Source organism: Poecilia mexicana, unplaced genomic scaffold (assembly GCF_051168715.1).
Source record: "Poecilia mexicana isolate PSO_F unplaced genomic scaffold, ASM5116871v1 scaffold_10, whole genome shotgun sequence".
NCBI lineage: Eukaryota > Metazoa > Chordata > Actinopteri > Cyprinodontiformes > Poeciliidae > Poecilia > Poecilia mexicana.
The window spans coordinates 3,549,095-3,571,002 of record NW_028263379.1 but is presented as its reverse complement, the minus strand read 5'-3'; the positions used below and the strand labels follow the sequence as shown (position 1 = coordinate 3,571,002).

The window sequence follows — 21,908 nt, the reverse complement described above, 5'->3', positions numbered from 1 at the left end:
AGTTGTTAGCCACTGTAGCTGTTAGCCACTGTAGTTGTTAGCCACTGTAGCTGTTAGCCACTGTAGTTGTTAGCCACTGTAGCTGTTAGCCACTGTAGCTGTTAGCCACTGTAGCTGTTAGCCACTGTAGCTGTTAGCCACTGTAGCTGTTAGCCACTGTAGCTGTTAGCCACTGTAGCTGTTAGTCACTGTAGCTGTTAGCCACTGTAGTTGTTAGCCACTGTAGTTGTTAGCCACTGTAGCTGTTAGCCACTGTAGCTGTTAGCCACTGTAGTTGTTAGCCACTGTAGCTGTTAGCCACTGTAGCTGTTAGCCACTGTAGTTGTTAGCCACTGTAGTTGTTAGCCACTGTAGCTGTTAGCCACTGTAGTTGTTAGCCACTGTAGCTGTTAGCCACTGTAGCTGTTAGCCACTGTAGCTGTTAGCCACTGTAGCTGTTAGCTGCCAGAACAAAGAAAATAACACAGAAAAACAAATTAAAACCACTCAGATTCTGTTTTTCTCACTCTGTTGTCGTAAGCTAACTGCGCTACTGTTGCCATGGCAGCCGACTGACAACACCTCCACTAGCCTGCAAAGTTACAGCTCAATTTTTAATTTACGGACAAACTAGAAAATAAATGTAATTTCATCCCATTCGCCACTAATGGGAGGCGGAGCGCATCATGACGTTACAGACCTGTAGATGTTGAACAACGTGTGGGGGCTGGTGGGGGGGGGATTCTTAGAGACTCCTTGTCTCTAAGAATGGGGGGGGATCGACTTTTTTGGGGCAAAATGAATGTACGTAGCTGAACACAGACAACAACACCAGTAGCCTACAGGCTACTAGTTAACTAGCTTAAGGTGCTGTATTGATATTAGCTAGTCATCTTTTAGCTAACATTACCTGCATCCAACAGCTTTACTCAGCAGTCGGTTAGTTTAGGGGAAAAACTGTGAAAAGTTCTTTGGGTTTTGCTGCCATGATTCTAACTCACCTGAACAGCAGCAGGTCTCCTTCACTGCCCACAGGTGGAAACCCAGCAGGAGCGTCTAGCGCTCATGTTGCGTTTGAAGTAGGGGTTGCACCAATTAGTCGACTAGTCGATTCTTTTCTCTGCAATGACTTTTTTCTGGGCCAGTCGACTAGTCGCAATCACATGACTAAACAGATTTTTCCAAGTAAATGAAAGAAGGTGGACTAGGTGAGTTCGTCAGAAAGCTCAAATTGTATAAAAATGTAAATAATTTAACAAAGACAAACTGTAAATTACAGCATAGGCTACCGCAATAGGGGTGTTGCCTGGCAGCTTTACGCTCTTATAAAGTTATGGTTTGACTACATCTGGAAACCAAGTCCAAGCTTCATCCTGAGGATCTGATGGAGGCGATGTCTGCCGCCGTCTGCATGTCGGTTCAGAGAGCCGCTGCTGATCAGCAGAGCCTCCTGCTGTTCATCGGGAGGAGCAGCAGCAGGAGGAGCAGCAGGAGGAGCAGCAGGAGGCTTCGCTGAATTCAACTGTAACCAAACGGGCTCTGTTCATAATAAGTTTGGTTCGTGATGTTCCAACAGCACCAGTGGTCAGTGTGATAATTTGACTCCTATACGAGTAACTATCCAGAGATCATCAGCATCAGCTGGTGTTTGGAAAAGGAAAAGAAAAAGTCAGACCCGACTTTGTGCAACGAGCTTTTCTCCGCTGCTCTCGAAGAATGATCTGTTTATTGCTCTTTTAATTCTGCACACTAGTCTTAGTAAAAGCGGAAGAAGGTGTCGATATTTGCCGTGAAAATAGCTGATAAAGCCTCCAAGTAGTTGTGAAGGTTTTTGTGCTTACGTCACTATGACATCACTGCGACTAGTCGACATCGACTCAACTATTATCACGATGTAGTCAACCTTAAAAAATATGTAGTCGTTCAACCCCTAGTGTGAAGGCGGCTCGGAAAAACAGGTTACAACATGTTAACAACGGATTAAACAGTTTTAACTGCTGATAAAAGTGACAGAGGACACAGATATGGGAAGTGTGGAAGCCTCTACTGTATCAAATTGACAGGAATAACAGAGAGTTGGCCATTCTAAGGTAAAAACCCAGCACATACAGTGTTCATGTTTTGTTTTTTTCATCCAGACGGCTTCCCGCGCCCCCCCTGCAATGGCACGGCGCCCCCCTCTGACTTAGAAAGTGAGCTGTTATTGTTGCAGGTTAATTTTCTAAGCTACAGAAAAGTAACTGTTAGGGAAGCTCAAATGTGAAAAACTGGACTGATGTTGATGTGCGACAGTAACTCTGCTGTTATGGAAGATTTACCAATGTTTTACTAATTGTAAGAATAATTGATAGATTACTTGATTTCTAAAATATTCGTTTGCAACAGGCCTAAATTATATCATTGCTCTGACCAGGACTCTAGTGATGATGACATCACAGAGGGTGGGGCTAAGAAAGAGGCTGGAGTTCCTGCAGAGGATCCAGAAACCAAAGAAGAAGAGAGTGCTGAAGCACCAGATGATGGAGACGAGGTGAGTCGAGTGCGGAGGTTCTGTTGGGTCTGACCAGCTGGTTCTGATCCGGATCCCTGTGGTTCCAGTTTGACCAGAACTTCCTAGAGAACATGGAGGACTTTGTGACCCTGGACGAGTTGGATGAAGACGACGGCGACGAGGGCGACGACGGCATCGGTTGGTGATCAGGTCACTGAGGGGTTTCAGCAGCCAATCAGATTAGACCTGATTGTTTTTTTTTCTTTTCCTTCTTTTCTGCAGACAACACGAGGAAAGGGGTACGTCTGGTTCGAACTCTTGCTCCCAAGCTTGACCCCACAGCGACCCCTTCCTGTCTGAGGTCAAGTGTTTCCTGTTTCCCTCCAGGGCATGAGGGTGGTCAACATCCTGGGCTTCAGGCGCGGCTACAACTACCGCAACGAGATGCTGGCGCTGGCCAAGCCGTTCGGGAAGGTGGTCAAACATCTGGTTCTGGATCTGAGACCCGAGGTAAGGTCGCCCAGCCGCCAGCCGGTTTGGCTCCGCTCCGGGATCGGAATCCGCTCCGGGTTTTCTGCTGTGCTCAGAGCCTGTGCAGCAGTTTGTGTTGAATAAGCGTCTCTGACACCATAGATGAGCCGTCTCCACGGTGATGAAGGTGTGAAACGGCACAGCTTCAAGAAGAGCTGATCTGCTGTAAATGGTTTAGTTGGTGCTTCCCTTCCTTCTTGTGGTTTCTATTCGTTAGCAGTAGAACCACTAACTAATCAGGGTTTCCCCACTGTATTATAAGCCTGGCAGCCCGCCATGCTTTACTAGTGCCCCGCCAGGCTAAGCGTTGCTTGTTTTTGTTTTCACTGCAGGAGCAGATTAGCTCCAAAAACATGTTTATAGTTTATTGTTGATGCATCTAAAGCCGACAGAGCAGAACAGTCACACCGCTGGGGCCTCTGTCGTTGCCTCTGATTCTGCGTTCAGCCCGTCATTTACAGTTTGACTTACCCTGGTGGTGCCACCAGATGGCGCCGGCGTTACGGCATAATCTATAGGATTCTGGCATTTATTAAATCTGAGTGATGGAATGAAAGCAGCAGTTTATCTTTTTAAATAATTGTAGTGGTTTTATCGTGTGCCGAAGCTAACCACCAGGGTTCATTTCTTCTTCCTTCATTTTCATGTAAACGACTCAGATGAGCAGCTAAAAGTTTGACATTCATAATGATCAGAACAGCAGCACTACCTGAGGATAAACGACTAATGCAACATGTTGGCCTAACACAGAGGTTCCCAAACTGTGGGGCGCACCCCCTAGGGGGAGCGCCGTGCCATTGCAGAGGGGGCGCGGGAAGCCGTCTGGATGAAAAAAAAAACGAAACATGAACGCTGTATGCGCTGGGTTTTTACCTTACAATGGCCAACTCTCTGTTATTGCTATGTAAATTTGATACTATAGGGCAGGGTGGCCAAGTCCAGTCCTCGAGAGCCACCATCCTGCAAGTTTTAGAAGTATCCTTACTCCAACAGACCGGGATCAGCTCTACAGAGGCCTGATAACGAGCCAGTCATTTGATTCAGGTGTGTTGAAGCAGGGATGCATCTGAAAGTTGCAGGATGGTAGTGAGGACTGGACTTGGGCTCCCCTAGTATAGGGCCTTCCTCACTTCCCATATCTGTGTCCTCTGTCACTTTTATCAGCAGTTAAAACTGTTTAGTCCGTTGTTAACATGTTGTAACCTGTTTTTCCGAGCCGCCTTTAAACGCAACATGAGCGCTACGACGCTCGCGCTGGGTTTCCACCTGTGAAGGAGACCTGCTGCTGCTGGGCGGAGCTACGTAGGTTTGTGTTAGAATCACGGCAGCAAACCAGCAAAACGCAAAGAACTTTTCACAGTTTTTCCCTCCAAACTAACCGACTGAGTTGAGTAAAGCTGCTGGATGCAGGTAATGTTAGCTAAAAGATGACTAGCTAATGTTAGCTAAAAGATGACTAGCTAATGTTAGCTAAAAGATGACTAGCTAATGTTAGCTAAAAGATGACTAGCTAATGTTAGCTAAAAGATGACTAGCTAATGTTAGCTAAAAGATGACTAGCTAATGTTAGCTAAAAGATGACTAGCTAATGTTAGCTAAAAGATGACTAGCTAATGTTAGCTAAAAGATGACTAGCTAATATCAATACAGAACCTTAAGCTTAACAATTAGCCTGTAGGCTAATCTTTATTGTCATTATATTCATTTTGGCCCCAAAAAGTCGATCCCCCCCCCCTTGTTCGTCTGGAGCCGGGCTGAGTATATCAGGGAGTCTCTGAGAATCCACCCCCCCTTCACTCACACACATAGTTCAACCAGACAGCCATTTGTAATCCATGGCGTGGGTGGCAGAAATAGTTTGGGAACCTCTGGCCTAACATAAGCTTAGCTCATGCTAGTTAGCTTATTGCATAACATTCAAAGCTCCCACAGTATTCAGGTTTGTCCAAAACTAATTCAGCAATTAATTTGGCAAAATTTAGTTTTTCTGACACATGTAAACACATAAAGGCTCATTCTGACCTATAAACTGTTTCTTACAGAACGCAGCAGCCATGATGGAAATGTCTGTTAGCCACTGCTAGCTAACCCCCTGCTGAGTAAAACCACAGCAGTTCCCTAAAGCTGCAGTAGGTGGCAGCAGCACTCCACAAAAAAATCAGATGTTTAAACGCCTGAAGGAGACGACAGTCAGCAACTTTAAATGGTTCTGCTCCTCCTCCTCCTCCTCTTCCTCAGGCCTACATCCAGTTTGAGACGGAGGCAGAAGCCGTCAACATGGCTAAGTTCTACAACGGCAACGTGACGGCGACGGTTTGCGGCCGGCCTGTCAGGATCACTCACTCTATGAGCTACCCCACCATCCAGGTCAGTCCTCCAGCTCTTCTTCTGTGGTTTCCTGGTCAGTCCTCCAGCTCTTCTTCTGTGGTTTCCTGGCCCCTCTGCATGTTAAAGTTGCTTCTGGGTGTTTCCATCAGGTCTCTGTTTGTCATTTTAGATGAAACTTGACATTTCAATAAAACTTGATATGTGAGGTTCTGTTCTCCAGGGGGCGGAGCCTCTACAGCTGCCCTGCTGGGTTGGTCTGTGTTGCAGCGTATCAGAATCCACCTCTGACCAGAGACTGGGTCAGTGCAGTGAGGATGCTGAGGTTTTCCAGACGCCTTCATCCCTGAGACAAAAACGTCGTGTTTTACCTTTTTTTTTTTTTTTTTTCACCAATTTCGTTATCATCCATGTAACTTATTGCATGGTTCTATAATGACAATAAAGATTGTTATTGTCTGCTGTTGCTATGGTTACACACCAAAGATGATTAAAACGAGACAGAGGAGCCGCCACATCGGACCGGCTTGGATCCGACCGAGTCTCTGCCGTAGAACCTGATGATGGTGATGATGACGGTGATCTTCCTCCCTCTCAGTGCGGATCCGGCAGAGTCGTCTACATCGGCCAGATTCCCAACATCCGCTTCGCCGATGAGGAGATCCTGGCGCTGGCCGAGCCGTACGGAAAGATCCGGAAGTACTTCCTGCACCGGCTCAAGAGAGAGGTACCGGCCTGGTCCTGGTCCCGGTCCCGGTTCCGGCCCGGCGATCTGACCCAATGTGGTTCTGCCTGCAGTGTTTCATAGAGATGGAGAAACCTGAAGCTGCAGAGAAAATGGCTGAAGCCTGCAAAGGGAAGCAGCTCAAGTTCCACGGCAAGCGGCTGACCGTCTACGTGAGCCGCAAGTACAAGCAGCTGAAGCACGGGTGAGAGGGGGGTCCTGGGGGTCTGGGGTCCTGGGGGGTCCTGGGGGTCTGGGGGTCCTGGGGGGTCCTGGGGGGTCTGGGGTCCTGGGGGGTCCTGGGGGTCTGGGGGTCCTGGGGGTCTGGGGGTCCTGGGGGGTCTGGGGGGGTCCTGGGGGGTCTGGGGTCCTGGGGGTCCTGGGGGGTCTGGGGTCCTGGGGGGTCCTGGGGGTCTGGGGGTCCTGGGGGTCTGGGGGTCCTGGGGGGTCTGGGGTCCTGGGGGGTCCTGGGGGTCTGGGGGTCCTGGGGGTCCGGGGGTCCTGGGGGGTCTGGGGTCCTGGGGGGTCCTGGGGGTCTGGGGGTCCTGGGGGTCCTGGGGGGTCTGGGGGGGTCCTGGGGGGTCTGGGGGGGTCCTGGGGGGTCTGGGGTCCTGGGGGTCCTGGGGGGTCTGGGGTCCTGGGGGTCCTGGGGGGTCCTGGGGGTCCTGGGGGGTCCTGGGGGTCTGGGGGTCTGGGGGGGTCCTGGGGGGTCTGGGGTCCTGGGGGTCCGGGGGTCCTGGGGGTCTGGGGGGTCCGGGGGCCCGAGTCACAACAGCTCGTCTCTTCCAGCCATCAGTACCCGGCGCCGTCCAAGAGGGACAAGAGTCCGGAGCGGAGCGGTCGCGGCGCCGAGGAGCCACCGGCCAAGAAGCAGAAACAGGAGGAAGAGGAGGACCGTGAGGAAGAGGAGGAGGAAGAGGAGGAGACGGAGGCCAAGGCCGGGGAGACGGAGGAGGAAGAGGAGGAGGAGCAGGAGGCGGGGCCAAGCTGTGACATCACTGAAGGTGCCACAGTGGAGAAAAAAGACTCGGCAGAGAAAGAAAGTTCAGACGACACGAAACCAGAGGTGAGTCCAGGTTCTGACCCGGTAACAGACCAGAACCGGCTATCCGTGTTCTGGTCTCGTTTCTGTTGGTCCTTCTGAGGTTCTGGATGTTCTCTAGCCGGTTCTGACCCGGTAGCCTGTCGGACCCGGGTTCTGACTGGGGATGCAAACAATTAATGGACTTACAATCAATGATCGATCGACGGTTCATTAGATCAGAACGAGTCCTGTCGATTACCAAATGACGTCCCTTAGAGCAGTCGTCCCCGGGCCGTGGACCGGTACCGGTCCATGGACCAATTGGTAACGGGCCACACAAGAAATAATGAAATATTTCTGTTTTATGTATTATTTGAGTCTGGAGGATCTTTTACTTTGAAAATCCTTTAACCGGATTGTTTGCCAACATTCAGCCACAAGCAGCAAAATGAGCAAGAAGCAGATCAGAGATGTTCGGATCATCTGGGACCGAGCAGAAGGGAAAAGGCCCTGAGAGGGAGGATGGATCATCCCGGTCGCTCGGTGGTTCCCACATCCACCTGCTTCCCGCCATGAGCAGCACTTGGCGTGTCGCCGTCTCCTAGCAGAGAAACGGCTCAGGGCTCCCACTGATTTGTCTTTATCAGGAGTTAAAATGTTTGTTTTTGTGGCGCATCTTATTTTGAAGGTGTAAACGTTACCATAGCAACCAGAGTCAGAGAGGAGAGGAGCTTATGAGTCTGGTCCATACGGCACGATTTTCCAGATCTCTGAGACCACAGAGCCGATAAAAGTGCAGCAGGTTGGATGGGTCGGTGTGCCGATCCACACGCCACAGGAACCGATTCCACTCAGGAACATTTCCACAGGAAAATCCCGTTAAACCTCCGGCACCAAACATGAATTTAGAATAAACACGGATGACGACGTAGAAACAGAAGTGATAGTTGAATATCAGCTTCTCAGTTATTGTTAATCAAAAACTACTTGCATCCTTGGTTCTGACCCGTTAGGTTCTGGAAGAACCCAGGCCAGTTTAAGGACTGTCTGCAGTCTCCATAGAGACTCCTGCGCGCCCATTCTGGACCAAAGTGGTTCTGATCTCATGGGTCAGCCTGAATGGACCAATTAGAAGCTGTTTTACTGGAGCTCTGGGGAAAGGTTTCTCCAGAACCCAGGTCCAAATCAGTCTTCTGGACCCGGGTTTTACTGAAGCTTTGGATCATCTGGAACCGACCAAAACCTCCGACCCGTTTCACCAGCTTCACTTTGTTCTGCAGGACATGGAGATGTCGACCAATCAGAACGGACAGACAGAGGCCCCGCCCCCTGCTGAGCCCAGCGTGGCGGCTCTCCCGCCCTACGACCCCAACAACCCCGTCGGTAAGTGCCCTGAAGTTGTTGCCATGGTTACAGACATGAGGTTAGAATGCTGCGCTGTGATTGGCTGTCCAGGCGTGGAGCATGTGAAGATGGGATACTACTGCCGCCTCTGCTTCCTGTTTTACTCCAATGAGGAAAAAGCCAAGAAGGCGCACTGCAGCAGCCAGGCGCACTACGACAAGCTGCAGGTGAGCTGGCCCCGCCCACACAGGTAGCCTAGATCAGTGGTTCCCAACCCCCGGTCCGTGGACCAATTGGTACCGGGCCGCGCAAGAAATAATTAAATATTTCCGTTTTATGTATTATTTGAGTCTGGAGGATCTTTTATTTTGAAAATCCTTTAACCGGATTCTCTCGCCAACACTGAGCCCACAAGCAGCAAAATGAGTGAGAAACAGATCAGATGTCTTTGGAAAGTTTCTTTGCAAAGGGGAAAAGGCCCAGAGAAGAGACAGGAGGATGGATTTATCCCGGACCGGTAGGTGAGTCAAACATTACAAGCCGCTCTGAGTAACAAGCGGCGACCGGCTGCTAATGAGGCAATGAAGCTTCAAACTGCTTCACCACGTAGAGACCAAGCAGGCTGTGGATATAAGCAACACTTCGGGTCTCATTGTCTCCATCACTCCCTGATGGACCGTCTGGTTGCAGAGAAACAAGCTCAGGGTTCCCGTTAGTCTTTATCGTGAGTTAAAATGTTCACGAAAGTAAAATGTTAGTTTTTGTGGCGCATCTGTATCTTATTTTGAAGGGATATGTAAACGTTACCATAGCGACCAGAGTCAGAGCGTTTGGTCGAGAGGAGATGAGTAGAGCTGTGAGTCTTAAGTCTGGTTTAGACGGCAAGATTTAAGGATGTCGGCCGATTCTCCAAACCTCTGTGACCACAGAGCTGATAAAAGTAAAACAGGTTCGATCGGTTCGTGTTCAGCCTCAAGGCAGGAGCAACACGAACTGATTCCAGTCACAAACATCCCGATTCCAGAGGATAATCCAGTAAAACCCCCAACATAGCATAAGGGAATTTAGAATAACCAAACATGGATGACGATGTAGTTCAATAGTGACAGTTTGTGGAGTCATTTTAAAAGATAAAAGAAACAAAAAGAAAAAGAGGTGGATAAAAGACAGCGGGAGCAGCCGCTCTATCTGCTGCACTATGATTTGGAGGTGACTGTGTTTTCATAGTTAACATTTTTAACTGAATGAACATAAACATAGATAGTAATGACCTTTACATATAATAATAAACATTTCCACATATCATCTCCGATATCCACCGGACTCTCAGTTGCGCGACATGTCAGCTGTTTGGGATTCCCCTCTGTTCTGACGTCACCGCGCTTTCTGATTGGCTCCCTGTCACATTCAACAGGTTGTGTTCTCGTTCCCAGTCAGCTGGCCCCGCCCACACAGGTGGCCTAGGCTGAGCTGGCCCCGCCCACACAGGTGGCCCAGTTCAACCCTAGGAACCGAGATCTACTTTTATTAAAATGATGGGAGTTCTGTATTGTACCAGATGAATCATATGTGATGCATATCTAAAGGTGTTTTTAGTAGCGCCACCCACTGGCACAGCTCTGAATTGTGACGCATTCATGTCACATTGTGCATATATGGTGATATCATGAATTTTCTTGCTTATTGATACAAATTAACTTTTTATTTGAAACTTCCCGTCATGTAGGATTTCTTTCTGGTGAAGATTTTTTTCATCTTCAGTTTTACAACCTTCAAAATGTTTTCTTCAAATGAAATGTGACAAAATGTGTGGAGCAAAAACTGAAAACAAGCTGCACATCATCACCTTCAGCCCCAAGTGGGATCTTCTTCCAGTTGCCACGGTAACAAACAGATCCTGGAGAACGATGAGTTGCAGGACCTGCAGATTCCCACGCTGCCACGTTGAGTGAATCAAACCGAGCCCAGATCGGATCCAGTGCTTCAACTTGACAAATATAAACTCAGTGAAATGTAGAGACTCCAGTAAGATGTGATATTTTATCTTTCACTACCGGACAGTTTGTCATGTTGCAATATTCTAAATCTCCTGACATTTGGCCAGTGGGTATCTGCATTTCTTCAGCTGTGGTATTAACATTTGTCTGTTCAACTGCAGCATTTGAGGTAAACTTTCTTTAACACCTGGTTGGATTATGGATCCCATCAGGAGATTGAGGCGCAATGTTCTGCATTAGCATTCGAGGGTTTTAAAAATGTACTTTCTCCAAGAAAATGTTATTCAATCTAAAATAATTGAATAAGCTTAACTGACGAAGCAGAAGAAGAAACTCGCTTAGCTGCCTTCATTACCCAGAATCCTTCACTAGTCACAGGGCTGAATCAGGACGCTGTCCGTGTTAAAAGGCAACATTAAACTTCAAAATTAACTTGTCTTATTTTGAAGGGCCACTTCCTGTTTCATCAGTTCTTGTTTCCAGATGCTAGCTCTAATTACTTCTGACGTTTCAGCTCAGAATAGTTCATGTTTTTGTCTGTAAGTGCTGAACCTGTCACTCCTCCCGGTTCTGGTCCCGTCCTACCAGAACCGGGTCAGGGTGGTTCTGTGAACGTGACCTGTGGTTGTTTCTCTGTTCATCCAGAAACACCTGGAGAAGGAACGGGCCAAAGCACAGAAGAAGAAGCTGAAGAAGACGGTGGCCTGAAAACACCTGAAGAAGAGTTTCAGTTTTTTTGTTTTTATGTTTTAGATGTTTGTCGACCCGACCCGTCAGAACGAACCGGGTCGGGACCAGTCTGGATGTGGATCTGCTGTTCAGAACATTTTACACAATAAATTGGTTCCTCAGAATCAAACTTGCTTTATTTCAAACTTAGAACATTTACAGCAGCAGGAAGCGAACGGTTCTGACCCAGACGGTTCTGACCCAGACGGTTCTGACCCAGACGGTTCTGACCCGTAACTCAGCTCATCCACGGATCTTTGCCAGTTTTCTCCTGAAACAAACGGAGGACATGTTAGCATGCTGCAAACCGAACCGCTAATTGCGCTGGTGGTTTCCATGGCGACCTGGTACTTCCTGTAGTGGGCCGGCGTGGCGCAGTGCTGCAGCTTGGCTTCATCTTCATCGATGAAGATCAGCTGACACAGGTTGCAGAAGTAACCGACGACGGGACGAACGAACTCTGCTCCTGAAACGCACAGAACGCCGAGGGCTCAGTGAACGCACCGTGGCGTCAGGGTTCTGATCGGTGCGACCCAAATGATTGGACGTTCAGGTGCGACTCTTACCGACAGGTTTCTGTGGCTCAGTGGCGCCCTCTGCTGGTGGCGCTGCAGACTCCTGGAAACAGAGGAGGTCACCGATTGGTCCAACGTTCTAATAATCAGCAGGACTAAAATATTGATCCCTGATCTGAAAACAATTTGACCGCATTGAGTGAAACATCTAAACGTGTCACTTCCTGTCATAGTTTTTCTCACCAGCTGCGTTAAGGATTAAAATCAGTTAGTTCAGTCACTAAACGCAGGACTTCCTGTCCTCGCCAGCAGGACTTCCTGTCCTCGCCAGCAGGACTTCCTGTCCATCATGTGACTCTGATGTGAGCAAAGTGAAATAAATGAATCTCCAAACTGATCCGGTTGGGTTTCCTCGGCTCTGATGACCCGGTCCAATCCAGACCGGGTCATCAGAGCAGCACAGCTTGGCTTCAGGACCCGACCCGGGTCAGGAACCGCAGGTCCGGTTTCGACCAGAAACTGGATGCAGAAGGACCCGAACAGAACCCTGAGGACGGGTCAGAGACCAGACCTGCTCGGCAGTCCTACCTGTTCAAGTGGTTCTGGTTCTGCTGGGTTCTGCTCGTCTGTCTTTATTTGCTGCTTTTCCTCTTCGTCAGCCTCTGGTTCCGCTGTGTCCTGGTTCTGACCCGGTTCTGGTCCGTTCTTTGTCCTGAGCGTCTTCAGAGGAATGCCGTTGTTCTCAGGAGTTGCTTTTCGTTTTTCAGGACCGGGTTCTGGAGCAGTTCTGGAGGCGGTCTTTGGTTGATTGAGTTCCTCGTCGGAACCGGTTCTGGTACCATCGTCTCCAGATGACTTCCTGGACCGGGTCTTCATCCGAGGTGTCTTGACCCGCTGGGTCTCCAGAACCTTCTGCAATCGGGTCTGGCTCTCCGGCTCCAGACCGGTTCTGTCTGGTTCTTGCTCCAGAGTCTCAGTGGACCTCGTCGGTTCTGAAGGTTCTGGTTCCTCCTGGGTTCTGGAGTCGGAACCAGAACCTTCATCGTCTGGAGTCAGTCCAGTCGGCTCCGGACCAGGTTCTGGAGAACCCGGCTTCCCATCCTCCTCGCAGCAACCGTCAGCTGGCGGAGCTTCATCTGGAACGGACCAGAACATCGTCAGGAGCCCGAACAGAACCGGGTCGTCCTGAAGGTTCTGCTTACCTTCATCGTCCGTCTTCACCTCATCCAGAGTGATGCAGCTCTCCAGATCCACCGGGAATTCTACTTCCTGTTTGGGAAGGAGGAGAACATCAAGCTGGGTCGGAACCAGAACCAGAACCAGCTAAACGGGTCGAGTTCAGCAACGATTCGGTTCCAACATAAAAACATCAGAGAGAAATGCTGGAATCCAGACCATAATGATCAACGTTCCAGTCATTGATCAATAATCAATACCACCAGAGAAACACCTGGACGAGTTTCTGATCCGAGACATTAGAAGGTCCAATGTGGAGGGTCAGAGGTCAGAGGTCATCCTCTGGTTTACAGCCAGATGTAGAGCTCTAGATGTCACCTGGTGACGTGATGTAGAGCTGAACTGCGTTGCCACGGTAACTGATCTGTTGAACTGGAGGGATCCCTGGATTGAGCCTTGGGGAACCCCACATATGATTCTGGCCCAACAGAACCAGAACCAGCAGGTGTTTTACCTCTTCTTCCTCGGTCGCAGGTTTCTGCTGCTCCTCTTCCTCCTCCTTCATCATCTCCTCCTCTTCCTCAGCTCCGGTCTTCTCCAGCTCTCCTCCATCTGGAAAATCATTTCCTGATCTCAGTTTTTCCCTCCAGAGAACTTTCCCTCCAGTGGTCCAGGTCCGACCTGCTCCAGGTGGTTCTGGTTTCTGCTCTTCGTCGTCGTCCTCCTCCTCCTCCTCATCGTCCAGGTTCTGTCCGTCCTCGGCGATGACCTCCATGCCCTCGATGTCGCTGTCAGACCTGCAGACGGCAGGACTTTGGGTCAGGAGACGCTCGGCGGTGCGGCAGAGTTCTGCTGCCGATCGGACCCGACTCACTGATCTTCATCACCCAGCTGGTCCTCCTCTTCCTCAGCCACTGGATGGACTTCATCATCATCACCACCTTCATCCCTCTGAGGTTCAGCAGCCGATCTGGACTCTGGGCAGAGAGACGCAGCATGACGCTCCGACTGGACCGGACCGAAGGACTAGAACCGATCAGAACCTGATCCTGAAGGAGAGGTTCTGATTGGTTCTATCCTCTATTATGGGATGTTTGGGCCACCCTGGTTGCTACGGTAACCAGGATGAAGGCTGGGGCGTTGCTGGTTCTGGTTGCTTACCTGGGTTCTGTGGTTCTTTGGGTTTCCCCTCCATCTGGTTCTGGTTCTGCCCAGGGGAACTGGTTCCGTGCCGTTCTCTGGACCTGGACCGGGTTCTGGTTCTGATCTCTGGTCTCTTCCTGTCTCCAGAACCGCTCCGTCTCTGCCGCCCTCCCCCGGACCGGTCTCTGGACCTGGACCGGGTCCTTGCCCGTCGGGTTCTGTTGGGCTCCTTGGTCTTGGCCGGCTCGTCTTCGTACTTCTGGGCCGACGGAACCCGACTGTGGAGCAGAACCAGAGGGTCGGCGAGGGCGAGCCGGTACCAGAACCGGCCGTGGGCGGGTTCTACTCACAGCAGGGTCCGGTACTCTGAGGAGAAGGCCACCTGGATGGTGGCGCCGTTGATCCGCAGCGCGCTGGCCGAGTAGTAGTCCACCAGCTTCTGGGCCTCAGCCGACAGCTTCATCTCCACGAAGGCCTGGATCAGAACCAGAACCCGTCAGAACCGGGCCCTGCCGCCGGTCTGGACAGAAAGGTTCTTCAGAACCCAGACCCGGTGGGCCAGAACTCACCTTGGAGGGCAGGAAGAGCGTGTAGAGCGGCTCCCCGAAGCGCTTGGCGATGCTGAGCAGATCAGTCCGGCCGTCCTCGCCGCTCGGCGCCGGAGTGAAGCTCACCACCTGGGAACTCTGACGAGACACAGAACCATCAGAACCAGCTGGCCCAAACCGCTCAGACCTCTACGGCTCCTCCCAGTCCACCAGGAGGTTCTGGTTCCAGAACCGAGGAACTCTGAGCCATCTAACCTTCAGCTAACATGCTAAAGGTTATTGGTTGCTAACTACCAGTTAAAGTTAAGTTGCTCCACCTAGCGTGCTAGCAGCAGTGTATATGCTATAATAAGCTAAGGAGCTAAAGCTAGCCAAAGCACTAATGTTAGCATGTGGGCTAGCAGTAGTGTGCTTATTAACATTAGCCAAAGCCATCAAATGTGTTCGTTTTAGCTTTAAGGTTAAAATGAACTAAAATGTAGCAATGTTACCTGTCACTGACTTACTCCATCTAGGCTAAAATTAGCTTAAATGCTAATGTTTAGCTATTATGTTGGGATGAACATAATCCACTCATTACGCAAACAGTCATGCTACAGCTAAAATGAGCTAACACTCAGTAGCATGTTGACCAACATTAACTTCCTCCGTTAAGTTTTAGCTTTAACATCAAATTTACATGGCATGCTAATTGTTGTTAATGCTAACATTAGCTTTTACACAATAATAAGATCCCAGATCCGTTTGCATGGAAACCGAGATGAATCTGTTAAGTTCACCGCCTCCAGCTCGGTTCCGTTTAACTCTGGCTCACAACCCGGTCGGTCCAGGTGTGTGTTCTCAGGTGTTGTACCTGCAGGAAGCTGAAGGCGTTGGAGATGTTGAACTCCACTTTCACCTTCCTGGCTTCTGGGTCAGAACTGCTGTAGAACTTCACCAGGTCCTTGGCCTGATCGGAGGAGCCCATCTCCACGAAGGCCTGAGGGGCACAGAGGTGGTTAGGCCCCCACCGGGGTGGGGGGGAGGTGTGTGTGTGTGTGTGTGTGTGTGTGTGTGTGTGTGTGTGTGTGAGAGAGAGATGAAGACGCACCAGAGACGGAAACATGAGGACTTTTCCGACTTTTCCAAACGGCTCGATGAGTTTCCTCAGAGACGCCTCGTCCACAGCCTGAGGAGGGAACTTGGCACACACCACCTTCCCTTTATCCGCCGCCTGACACACACACACACACACACACACACACACACACACACACAGTGAGGCCCAGCTGCAGCGGCAGCCTCCTTGATGACCTGAGCAGAACCTTCTCACCTTCTGCTGCTTCTTGGATGTCTGTGGATCTGCTGAACACAATCGACCCGTCAGAACCTTCATCACAGACCAGAACCAGAGTCATCTCCGCTGGGAGGACTTACCTCGGTTCGGATTGGGTCTGGGGGGCGGCGGGGCGGGATTTGCTCCATCTCTCCTTTGGTTTGATTGGTTCTCGTCCCTTTGGCAACAGAAATCAAGTTACCAGGTTCTGATGCGACCCGACCCGGTACAGCTTCAGGCCCACACTGATCACACTGTGATGCATCCAGATAATCTGACCTCTGACCCTGGGTGGTGGACCCTCTGCAAGCATTTATCAAGTACAGAGGAAGCCAAAGCTCTTCACCCTCTGACGGTGAGCTACTGGATCGTAGCGACAGCCGCCTGACCCAGGCTGCCATGCGCCAGCGCCACCTGCTGGACGCTCTGACCACAACCAGTCTTCCCCAAGGACACAACAGAAGAGGACAGATCAAGCATCAACCCCTCACCGACTGCGGGACAAACTCCTACTACCGTCGCCACTAGCGGCGTAACGGCAGCAACTCGGGCTCGTTTCCCGTAGAGTTGGACTCCGCCAAGGTTCTGTTCAGTACTTTCATGGACAGAATCTCTGACCAGCCGAGGTGTTGAGGGGATCCGTTTTGGGTTATTGCGGCCGGGATGAGGATCAGAGCCTCCAAACCCGAGGGTCTTCAGCTAGGAAAAGGGTAGAGAGCCTTCTCCAGGGCAGGGAAAAGGTCCTGCCCCAAGTGGAGGAGTTTAAGTATCTCTGGGTTCATGAATGAGGGAAGAGGGGAGCGGGAGATCGACAGGCGGGTTGGGGCAGCATCTGCTGTAAAGCGGGCGCTGTACCGGTCCGTCATGGTGAAGAGAGAACTGAGTCAAAAAGCGAAGCTCTCGATTTACCGGTCGATCTTCGTTCCCACCCTCATCTATGGTCATGACCGAAAGAACGAGATCCCGGATACAAGCGGCAGAAATGGGTTTCCTCTGCAGGGTGGCTGGGCTCTTCCTTAGAGAGAGAAGCTCGGCCAGCAGAGCCGGTTAAATGCTGGATGGCTTGTACTCCTATAGTGCCTTATCAAGGCCAGAGTAGCCCAAAATGATTCACACCTTATCCAGTCATTCACATGCTGATGTTGGCAAGCTACTGTATAGTAGCCACATCTGCCCTGGGGCCTCTGACCAGCACCAGCAGGCGGTCAGAGGTCAGGAGGACCAGGAGGGGGAGGTCTGGGCCTCCCTACCAGGGCTGCTGCCCCCTCACCTGACCCCAGGTGGTGGATGTTCATGGTTCTGTTCTGGCCCACAGAAGCCCAACTAACAGATACTGAATCCCTGCCAAGGAAACTCAGGACTGGATCAGAAGAATGGATCTGGATCTGATAAATGTGATGAAAATCACTGACCTTCCAGCGCTTTCCAGGCGACAGTCCCACCGTGGAAACCTGCAGGAGACAAAGGGACGGCTTCAGAGTGAGACCAGGTGTGTGTGTGAGACCAGGTGTGTGTGTGAGACCAGGTGTGTGTGTGAGACCAGGTGTGTGTGTGAGACCAGGTGTGTGTGTGTGACCAGGTGTGTGTGTGAGACCAGGTGTGTGTGTGAGACCAGGTGTGTGTGTGAGACCAGGTGTGTGTGTGACCAGGTGTGTGTGTGTGACCAGGTGTGTGTGTGACCAGGTGCGTGAGAGACCAGGTGTGTGTGTGACCAGGTGTGTGTGTGTGACCAGGTGTGTGTGTGACCAGGTGCGTGAGAGACCAGGTGTGTGTGTGACCAGGTGTGTGTGTGAGACCAGGTGCGTGTGTGAGACCAGGTGCGTGTGTGTGACCAGGTGCGTGTGTGTGACCAGGTGCGTGTGAGAGACCAGGTGTGTGAGAGACCAGGTGTGTGAGAGACCAGGTGTGTGTGTGACCAGGTGTGTGTGTGACCAGGTGTGTGTGTGAGACCAGGTGTGTGAGAGACCAGGTGTGTGAGAGACCAGGTGTGTGAGAGACCAGGTGTGTGAGAGACCAGGTGTGTGTGTGACCAGGTGCGTGAGAGACCAGGTGCGTGAGAGACCAGGTGCGTGAGAGACCAGGTGTGTGTGTGACCAGGTGCGTGTGAGAGACCAGGTGTGTGAGAGACCAGGTGTGTGTGTGACCAGGTGCGTGAGAGACCAGGTGTGTGAGAGACCAGGTGTGTGAGAGACCAGGTGTGTGAGAGACCAGGTGTGTGTGTGACCAGGTGTGTGTGTGACCAGGTGCGTGTGTGACCAGGTGCGTGTGTGAGACCAGGTGTGTGAGACCAGGTGTGTGTTCCTCACCGCTGCAGCAGGTTGAGCTGCCCGTCTGCGTGTCCAGTCGTGTTGACATGCTGAATCCAAACCTGAAACACAAACAGGAAGTGAGGTCACCGGCCATCTCAGTTGCCCCGTCTCTTCCCATGACCCTCCAGTGCCCCCGCCGCCCCACTCACCTGCTGTCCTGGCCTGCAGGAAGACAGGTGAACTTACCTTCTCTGACAGAACGGCGATGTCACACAGCGAGCACGAGTACGGGAACGCCGGTGGCGACGTTCCGTGGAAGTCCAGAGCTTGTTTCTTAGAGGGCATGGCGCCGGAGGCCGGGTCACGGGCCCGGTTTGGTGCCGGGTGGCGGGCCCGGTTCAGGACGTGGCTGCTGAAGGACGGCCTGGAGTCGCGGCGGCGCTCATCAAGAGGAGGAGCCGTCCTGAAATCGCCTGATCCGGAGAAACGGGAAGGACGGGTTCTGCCCGCTGACCCACCGAAAGAGGAACCGTCCTTACCGTAGACGGGGGGGCGTGGCCTGAGGTCCTGGTCCACGGCCCGTCTGGTGGACGAAGAGGATGGTGGCGGGGGGGACCTGCCCGACCCAGAAGCCTGCTGGCCCGGCCAGCGGTCCGGCCGGGGCTCGGAGGAGAGCAGGTGCAGCGGGTACTGGACCGGCTGGCGGCGGAGCCGCTCCCAGTCCCTGGGGGCGGGGCTAAAGGCCTTGAATGAGGAGGAGGGGGGCGGCGGAGAGGGCGGCCTGGCAGGTAAAGGCTTGGTGGTCCCCAGGTGGAACGGCTCCTCCGGCCGGGGGGGGCAGCCGGGGGGCGGAGCTTTCTGGCCTTTGATCTGCTTGAGGATCTGAGGAAGAGACTCGACGGTCAGGATGTCCTCAGGAAGCTTGGCCAGCACCGACAGGTCCTCCGGCTCCAGGCCGCAGCTGCTCAGCAGGCTCAGGACGCCGTCCTGGGGGGCGGGGCCCGGCAACAAAGACTCCTGCGGGGGGCAGAAAAAGTCCCGCTCCGCTCCAGAGCCGTAGCGCCGAGGGTCGGGCCGCAGGTCCGAGTCAGACGGCTGACGGAACGGGAACATGGCGGGCGCCTGTGGAGAGACCAGGTCAGGAGACAGAGAGAGACAGTGAAGCTGGGGGCGAGCGAGCTGAGAGAGACAACACGGGGGGGGGGGCGGTCCAGACAGGCCCTCTACCTTTACCTGCAGACAGAACCAAAACACTTCCTGCTCCTCCTGAAACACAGGAAGGAAAACCTGAACGCTGACAGCAGGAAGCTCCTCCCATCACAGGTGCATTCTGGGAAGGGAGGGAGGCACAGCGTGGCCAAGATCTGATGAAGCATCAGAGGACCAACCAAGCTTCGGTCCTGGTCCAGTTCTTCGCAGCCTGACGACCCAAAGTCAGTCTTACCTCCAGAACCGCCTCAGTTCGGGTTCTGTGGCTCCAGTGGGTAGCCATCTTGTAATCAGAAAGTTGTGGGTTCGATTCCAGCTTCCTGTCACATGTCGATGTGTCCCGGGGCAAAGCACTTTACCCCACGCTGCCCACTGAACCGGCGACTCTGTTGTTCGGTCTGTTTACCAATCCAGAACCTCAGCGTAAGACAACAAGCCCGTCTTCAGTCCCAGAAACAGCTAGACGTGTTTTTTCAAGGACAAAGGGAAGAGCTGGAGCTAAAGCGGAAGATCTTCAGCCCAGTCTTCTTCAAACAGCAGCAATGCTTCCTTCTGTCCCCAGAAACAAAGATGGCTGAACGACACATTTCCTGAACACTTCAGAGCTTTAGTATTTATATGGAAGTCCAGAAAAGTCTCCCAAGATGGTATTGGTTGTGAAGTTTGAATATTCCCGACCACATGATGAAAGCTCCGCTGCTGAACCAGAATCATTTAACAGCCTGAGGAGTTTTTATTAAATGCCCAGAAATGAAGAAACTTTCAACTGCGTTCCCTCACTAACTGGTCGGTTCATGTGGCATAACTGAACACTGAAAGTCTCCCATAAGGTTTCTCCTGGTTGTGACATCTGAAGGTTTATATCTTTAGGACAGAAATGCATCACAAGCCAAACAGGCCAAAGGTTTTCCATCCCGTCTAAGATAAAAACAGAGACTTCCAGTTAGAAGAAACTAAATGAAAAGTACTTGCAAACTATTTGGACTATTTCTGACTTATTACCACGGGGTAATAAAATCATCTGACTGTTATGATTGCGTCTTTATGTGTTGGTCTGAATGGTTTTCATGACATTCATCTCAACTTTACACAAACAGACATAAACATGCACTGAATAAATCCATTTTCAATCCGTTTTGAGGATCTTTAAATGTGGATATATATAAAATTTTAAATGGACATACAGTACAGACCAGGTTGTATTTGTTAATTTATTGAAAGGGAATACAAAATAAATGTTTCCCCTTCCCTGCAGGACACTAGAGGCACCATGTGCCAAATCCTTGCCAATGTGCCTTGGTGGGACCCATGTGGGGGAAAGGAGGGCTGATATATGGGTCCCATATGGGTTTGTCCGCGGGTTCCACGATGGCCCCACATGGGTTTGCCCATGTAGGGCCACAGCCCACATGGGCCCTACATGGGCCCTAAATGGGCCATAAATGGACAAACCCATGTGGGCCACCATATAGAGGGCCCATGTAGGGCCCATGTGGGCTCTGGCCCTACATGGGCAAACCCATGTGGGGCCATGGTGGAACCCGCGGACAAACCCATATGGGACCCATATGGTCTGCCCTCCTTTTCCCCACATGGGGCCCACCTAGGCATGCTGGCAGGGATGTTACTAATCCTAAAATCAAGCATTTAAAAACATTCATATTTCTGTATAACTGTATGTTTATAAACCTGATATAATGTAATCACTTAAATTATAAATTTGAAATTCCACAAAATATGTTTTATATGTAAATTTTTTAAATATGTTTACATTTTTGGTGAATTGAAACTTAAATTGTCCAAAAAAATTATTGAAATTATTTTTTTTTAAATCACAGTATTCAGCTGAAAATATATTTTAAAATAATTGTTTTACAAAATGAGCAAAAAAAATTAAGAGAATTGAAAAATGAATTCTTACTTTTTTCCTCGAAATTCATTTTGAGGAAAAACTGGGAGCTTCAGCTGATAAGAACCAGAAATCCTCAGAAAAAGCCCCAGTTACCCTCATCTAATTCCATAAAAATGTCTACTTTTTATATAAAAATGTTTCTGAAAATTAAATGAAAACCGACATTTAACCCTAACCATATAGAACTGTACTGGTCCAAATACAGTTCTATAGGGGAACTCAGGGAACTTGAGCAGAACCATAAACTCTGATTTCACTAAAATTCTCATTTTTCTCTCTTCAGGTTAGCTTGAACCGAGCCATGTCCAACCGAACCGGAGCCATTTAGCCTTAACGCTGTCTGCCTAAAGCTTTAAGATGATTATTTCTGTCAAATATCAGACAGAAGCGGGTAAAGATACGGAACAGAACCAGTTCAGAATCCTAAGTTTAGTGTTTATCTGTCACTTTCAACCAGTTAGCTTCTAGCAACAGAGGTTAGCTCCATAGCTAACAGCGGAAGGAATTATCCACAAACTCACCTCAGATAAACTGGAGACACTTTCAGATGGAACACCGACCTATTTGTCAGTAAAACTCTCACTTTAATACAAAAATATTAGTTAACAACGGAAAAATCCGAAGAACAGACGAGCCGACTGGGAGACGTTGTTAGCACAGCATCTTCTTCTAATGACGGTTAATGGACAGTTATAAA

General features: G+C 50.6%; 2 protein-coding genes across 5 annotated transcripts in view; one reads left to right on the top strand and one right to left on the bottom strand.

Annotated features, from left to right (window-relative positions):
- The window catches only part of matr3l1.2 (matrin 3-like 1.2), a 24,818-nt gene extending 13,544 nt beyond the window's left edge, over nt 1-11,274 (top strand). For both annotated transcript variants that reach the window (XM_088009321.1, XM_088009320.1), the window contains exons 12-22: nt 2,393-2,509; nt 2,578-2,668; nt 2,753-2,769; nt 2,858-2,980; nt 5,240-5,368; nt 5,925-6,053; nt 6,125-6,255; nt 6,840-7,116; nt 8,355-8,457; nt 8,530-8,645; nt 11,061-11,274. In XM_088009321.1, coding sequence (XP_087865447.1) covers nt 2,393-2,509; nt 2,578-2,668; nt 2,753-2,769; nt 2,858-2,980; nt 5,240-5,368; nt 5,925-6,053; nt 6,125-6,255; nt 6,840-7,116; nt 8,355-8,457; nt 8,530-8,645; nt 11,061-11,123 — 1,296 coding nt within the window. In that variant the 3' untranslated portion in view covers nt 11,124-11,274. The remainder of the gene's footprint in view (nt 1-2,392; nt 2,510-2,577; nt 2,669-2,752; nt 2,770-2,857; nt 2,981-5,239; nt 5,369-5,924; nt 6,054-6,124; nt 6,256-6,839; nt 7,117-8,354; nt 8,458-8,529; nt 8,646-11,060) is intronic.
- matr3l1.1 (matrin 3-like 1.1) lies at nt 11,256-21,908 on the bottom strand. Of its 3 annotated transcripts, none has more exons than XM_015000812.2 (19): nt 21,733-21,908; nt 18,337-19,212; nt 18,148-18,209; nt 17,254-17,292; nt 15,943-16,019; nt 15,839-15,870; nt 15,617-15,739; nt 15,380-15,505; nt 14,548-14,664; nt 14,329-14,453; nt 13,997-14,256; nt 13,710-13,812; nt 13,517-13,632; nt 13,350-13,447; nt 12,862-12,928; nt 12,248-12,795; nt 11,711-11,762; nt 11,489-11,610; nt 11,256-11,415 (listed from the first exon to the last, which is right to left on the bottom strand). In XM_015000812.2, the coding sequence occupies exons 2-19, from the start codon at nt 19,201-19,203 to the stop codon at nt 11,383-11,385; spliced, it is 2,967 nt and encodes a 988-aa protein (XP_014856298.2). In that variant the 5' UTR covers nt 19,204-19,212; nt 21,733-21,908; the 3' UTR covers nt 11,256-11,382. The 3 variants fall into 3 exon arrangements, with proteins under 3 accessions (XP_014856298.2, XP_014856314.2, XP_014856306.2); XM_015000828.2 differs by having other exon boundaries at nt 15,839-15,867; XM_015000820.2 differs by lacking the exon at nt 21,733-21,908 and adding an exon at nt 19,324-20,723.

Excerpts from the sequence above, each read along its gene's own strand:
- matr3l1.1 (XM_015000812.2), bottom strand. The coding sequence starts at position 19,203 with ATGTTCCCGTTCCGTCAGCCGTCTGACTCGGACCTGCGGCCCGACCCT. Across the intron at positions 14,665-15,379 it reads ACGCCTTCAGCTTCCTGCAG|AGTTCCCAGGTGGTGAGCTT; the intron begins GTACAACACCTG and ends GTGTCTCGTCAG. Across the intron at positions 12,929-13,349 it reads CTGCGACCGAGGAAGAAGAG|GAAGTAGAATTCCCGGTGGA; the intron begins GTAAAACACCTG and ends CTTCCCAAACAG.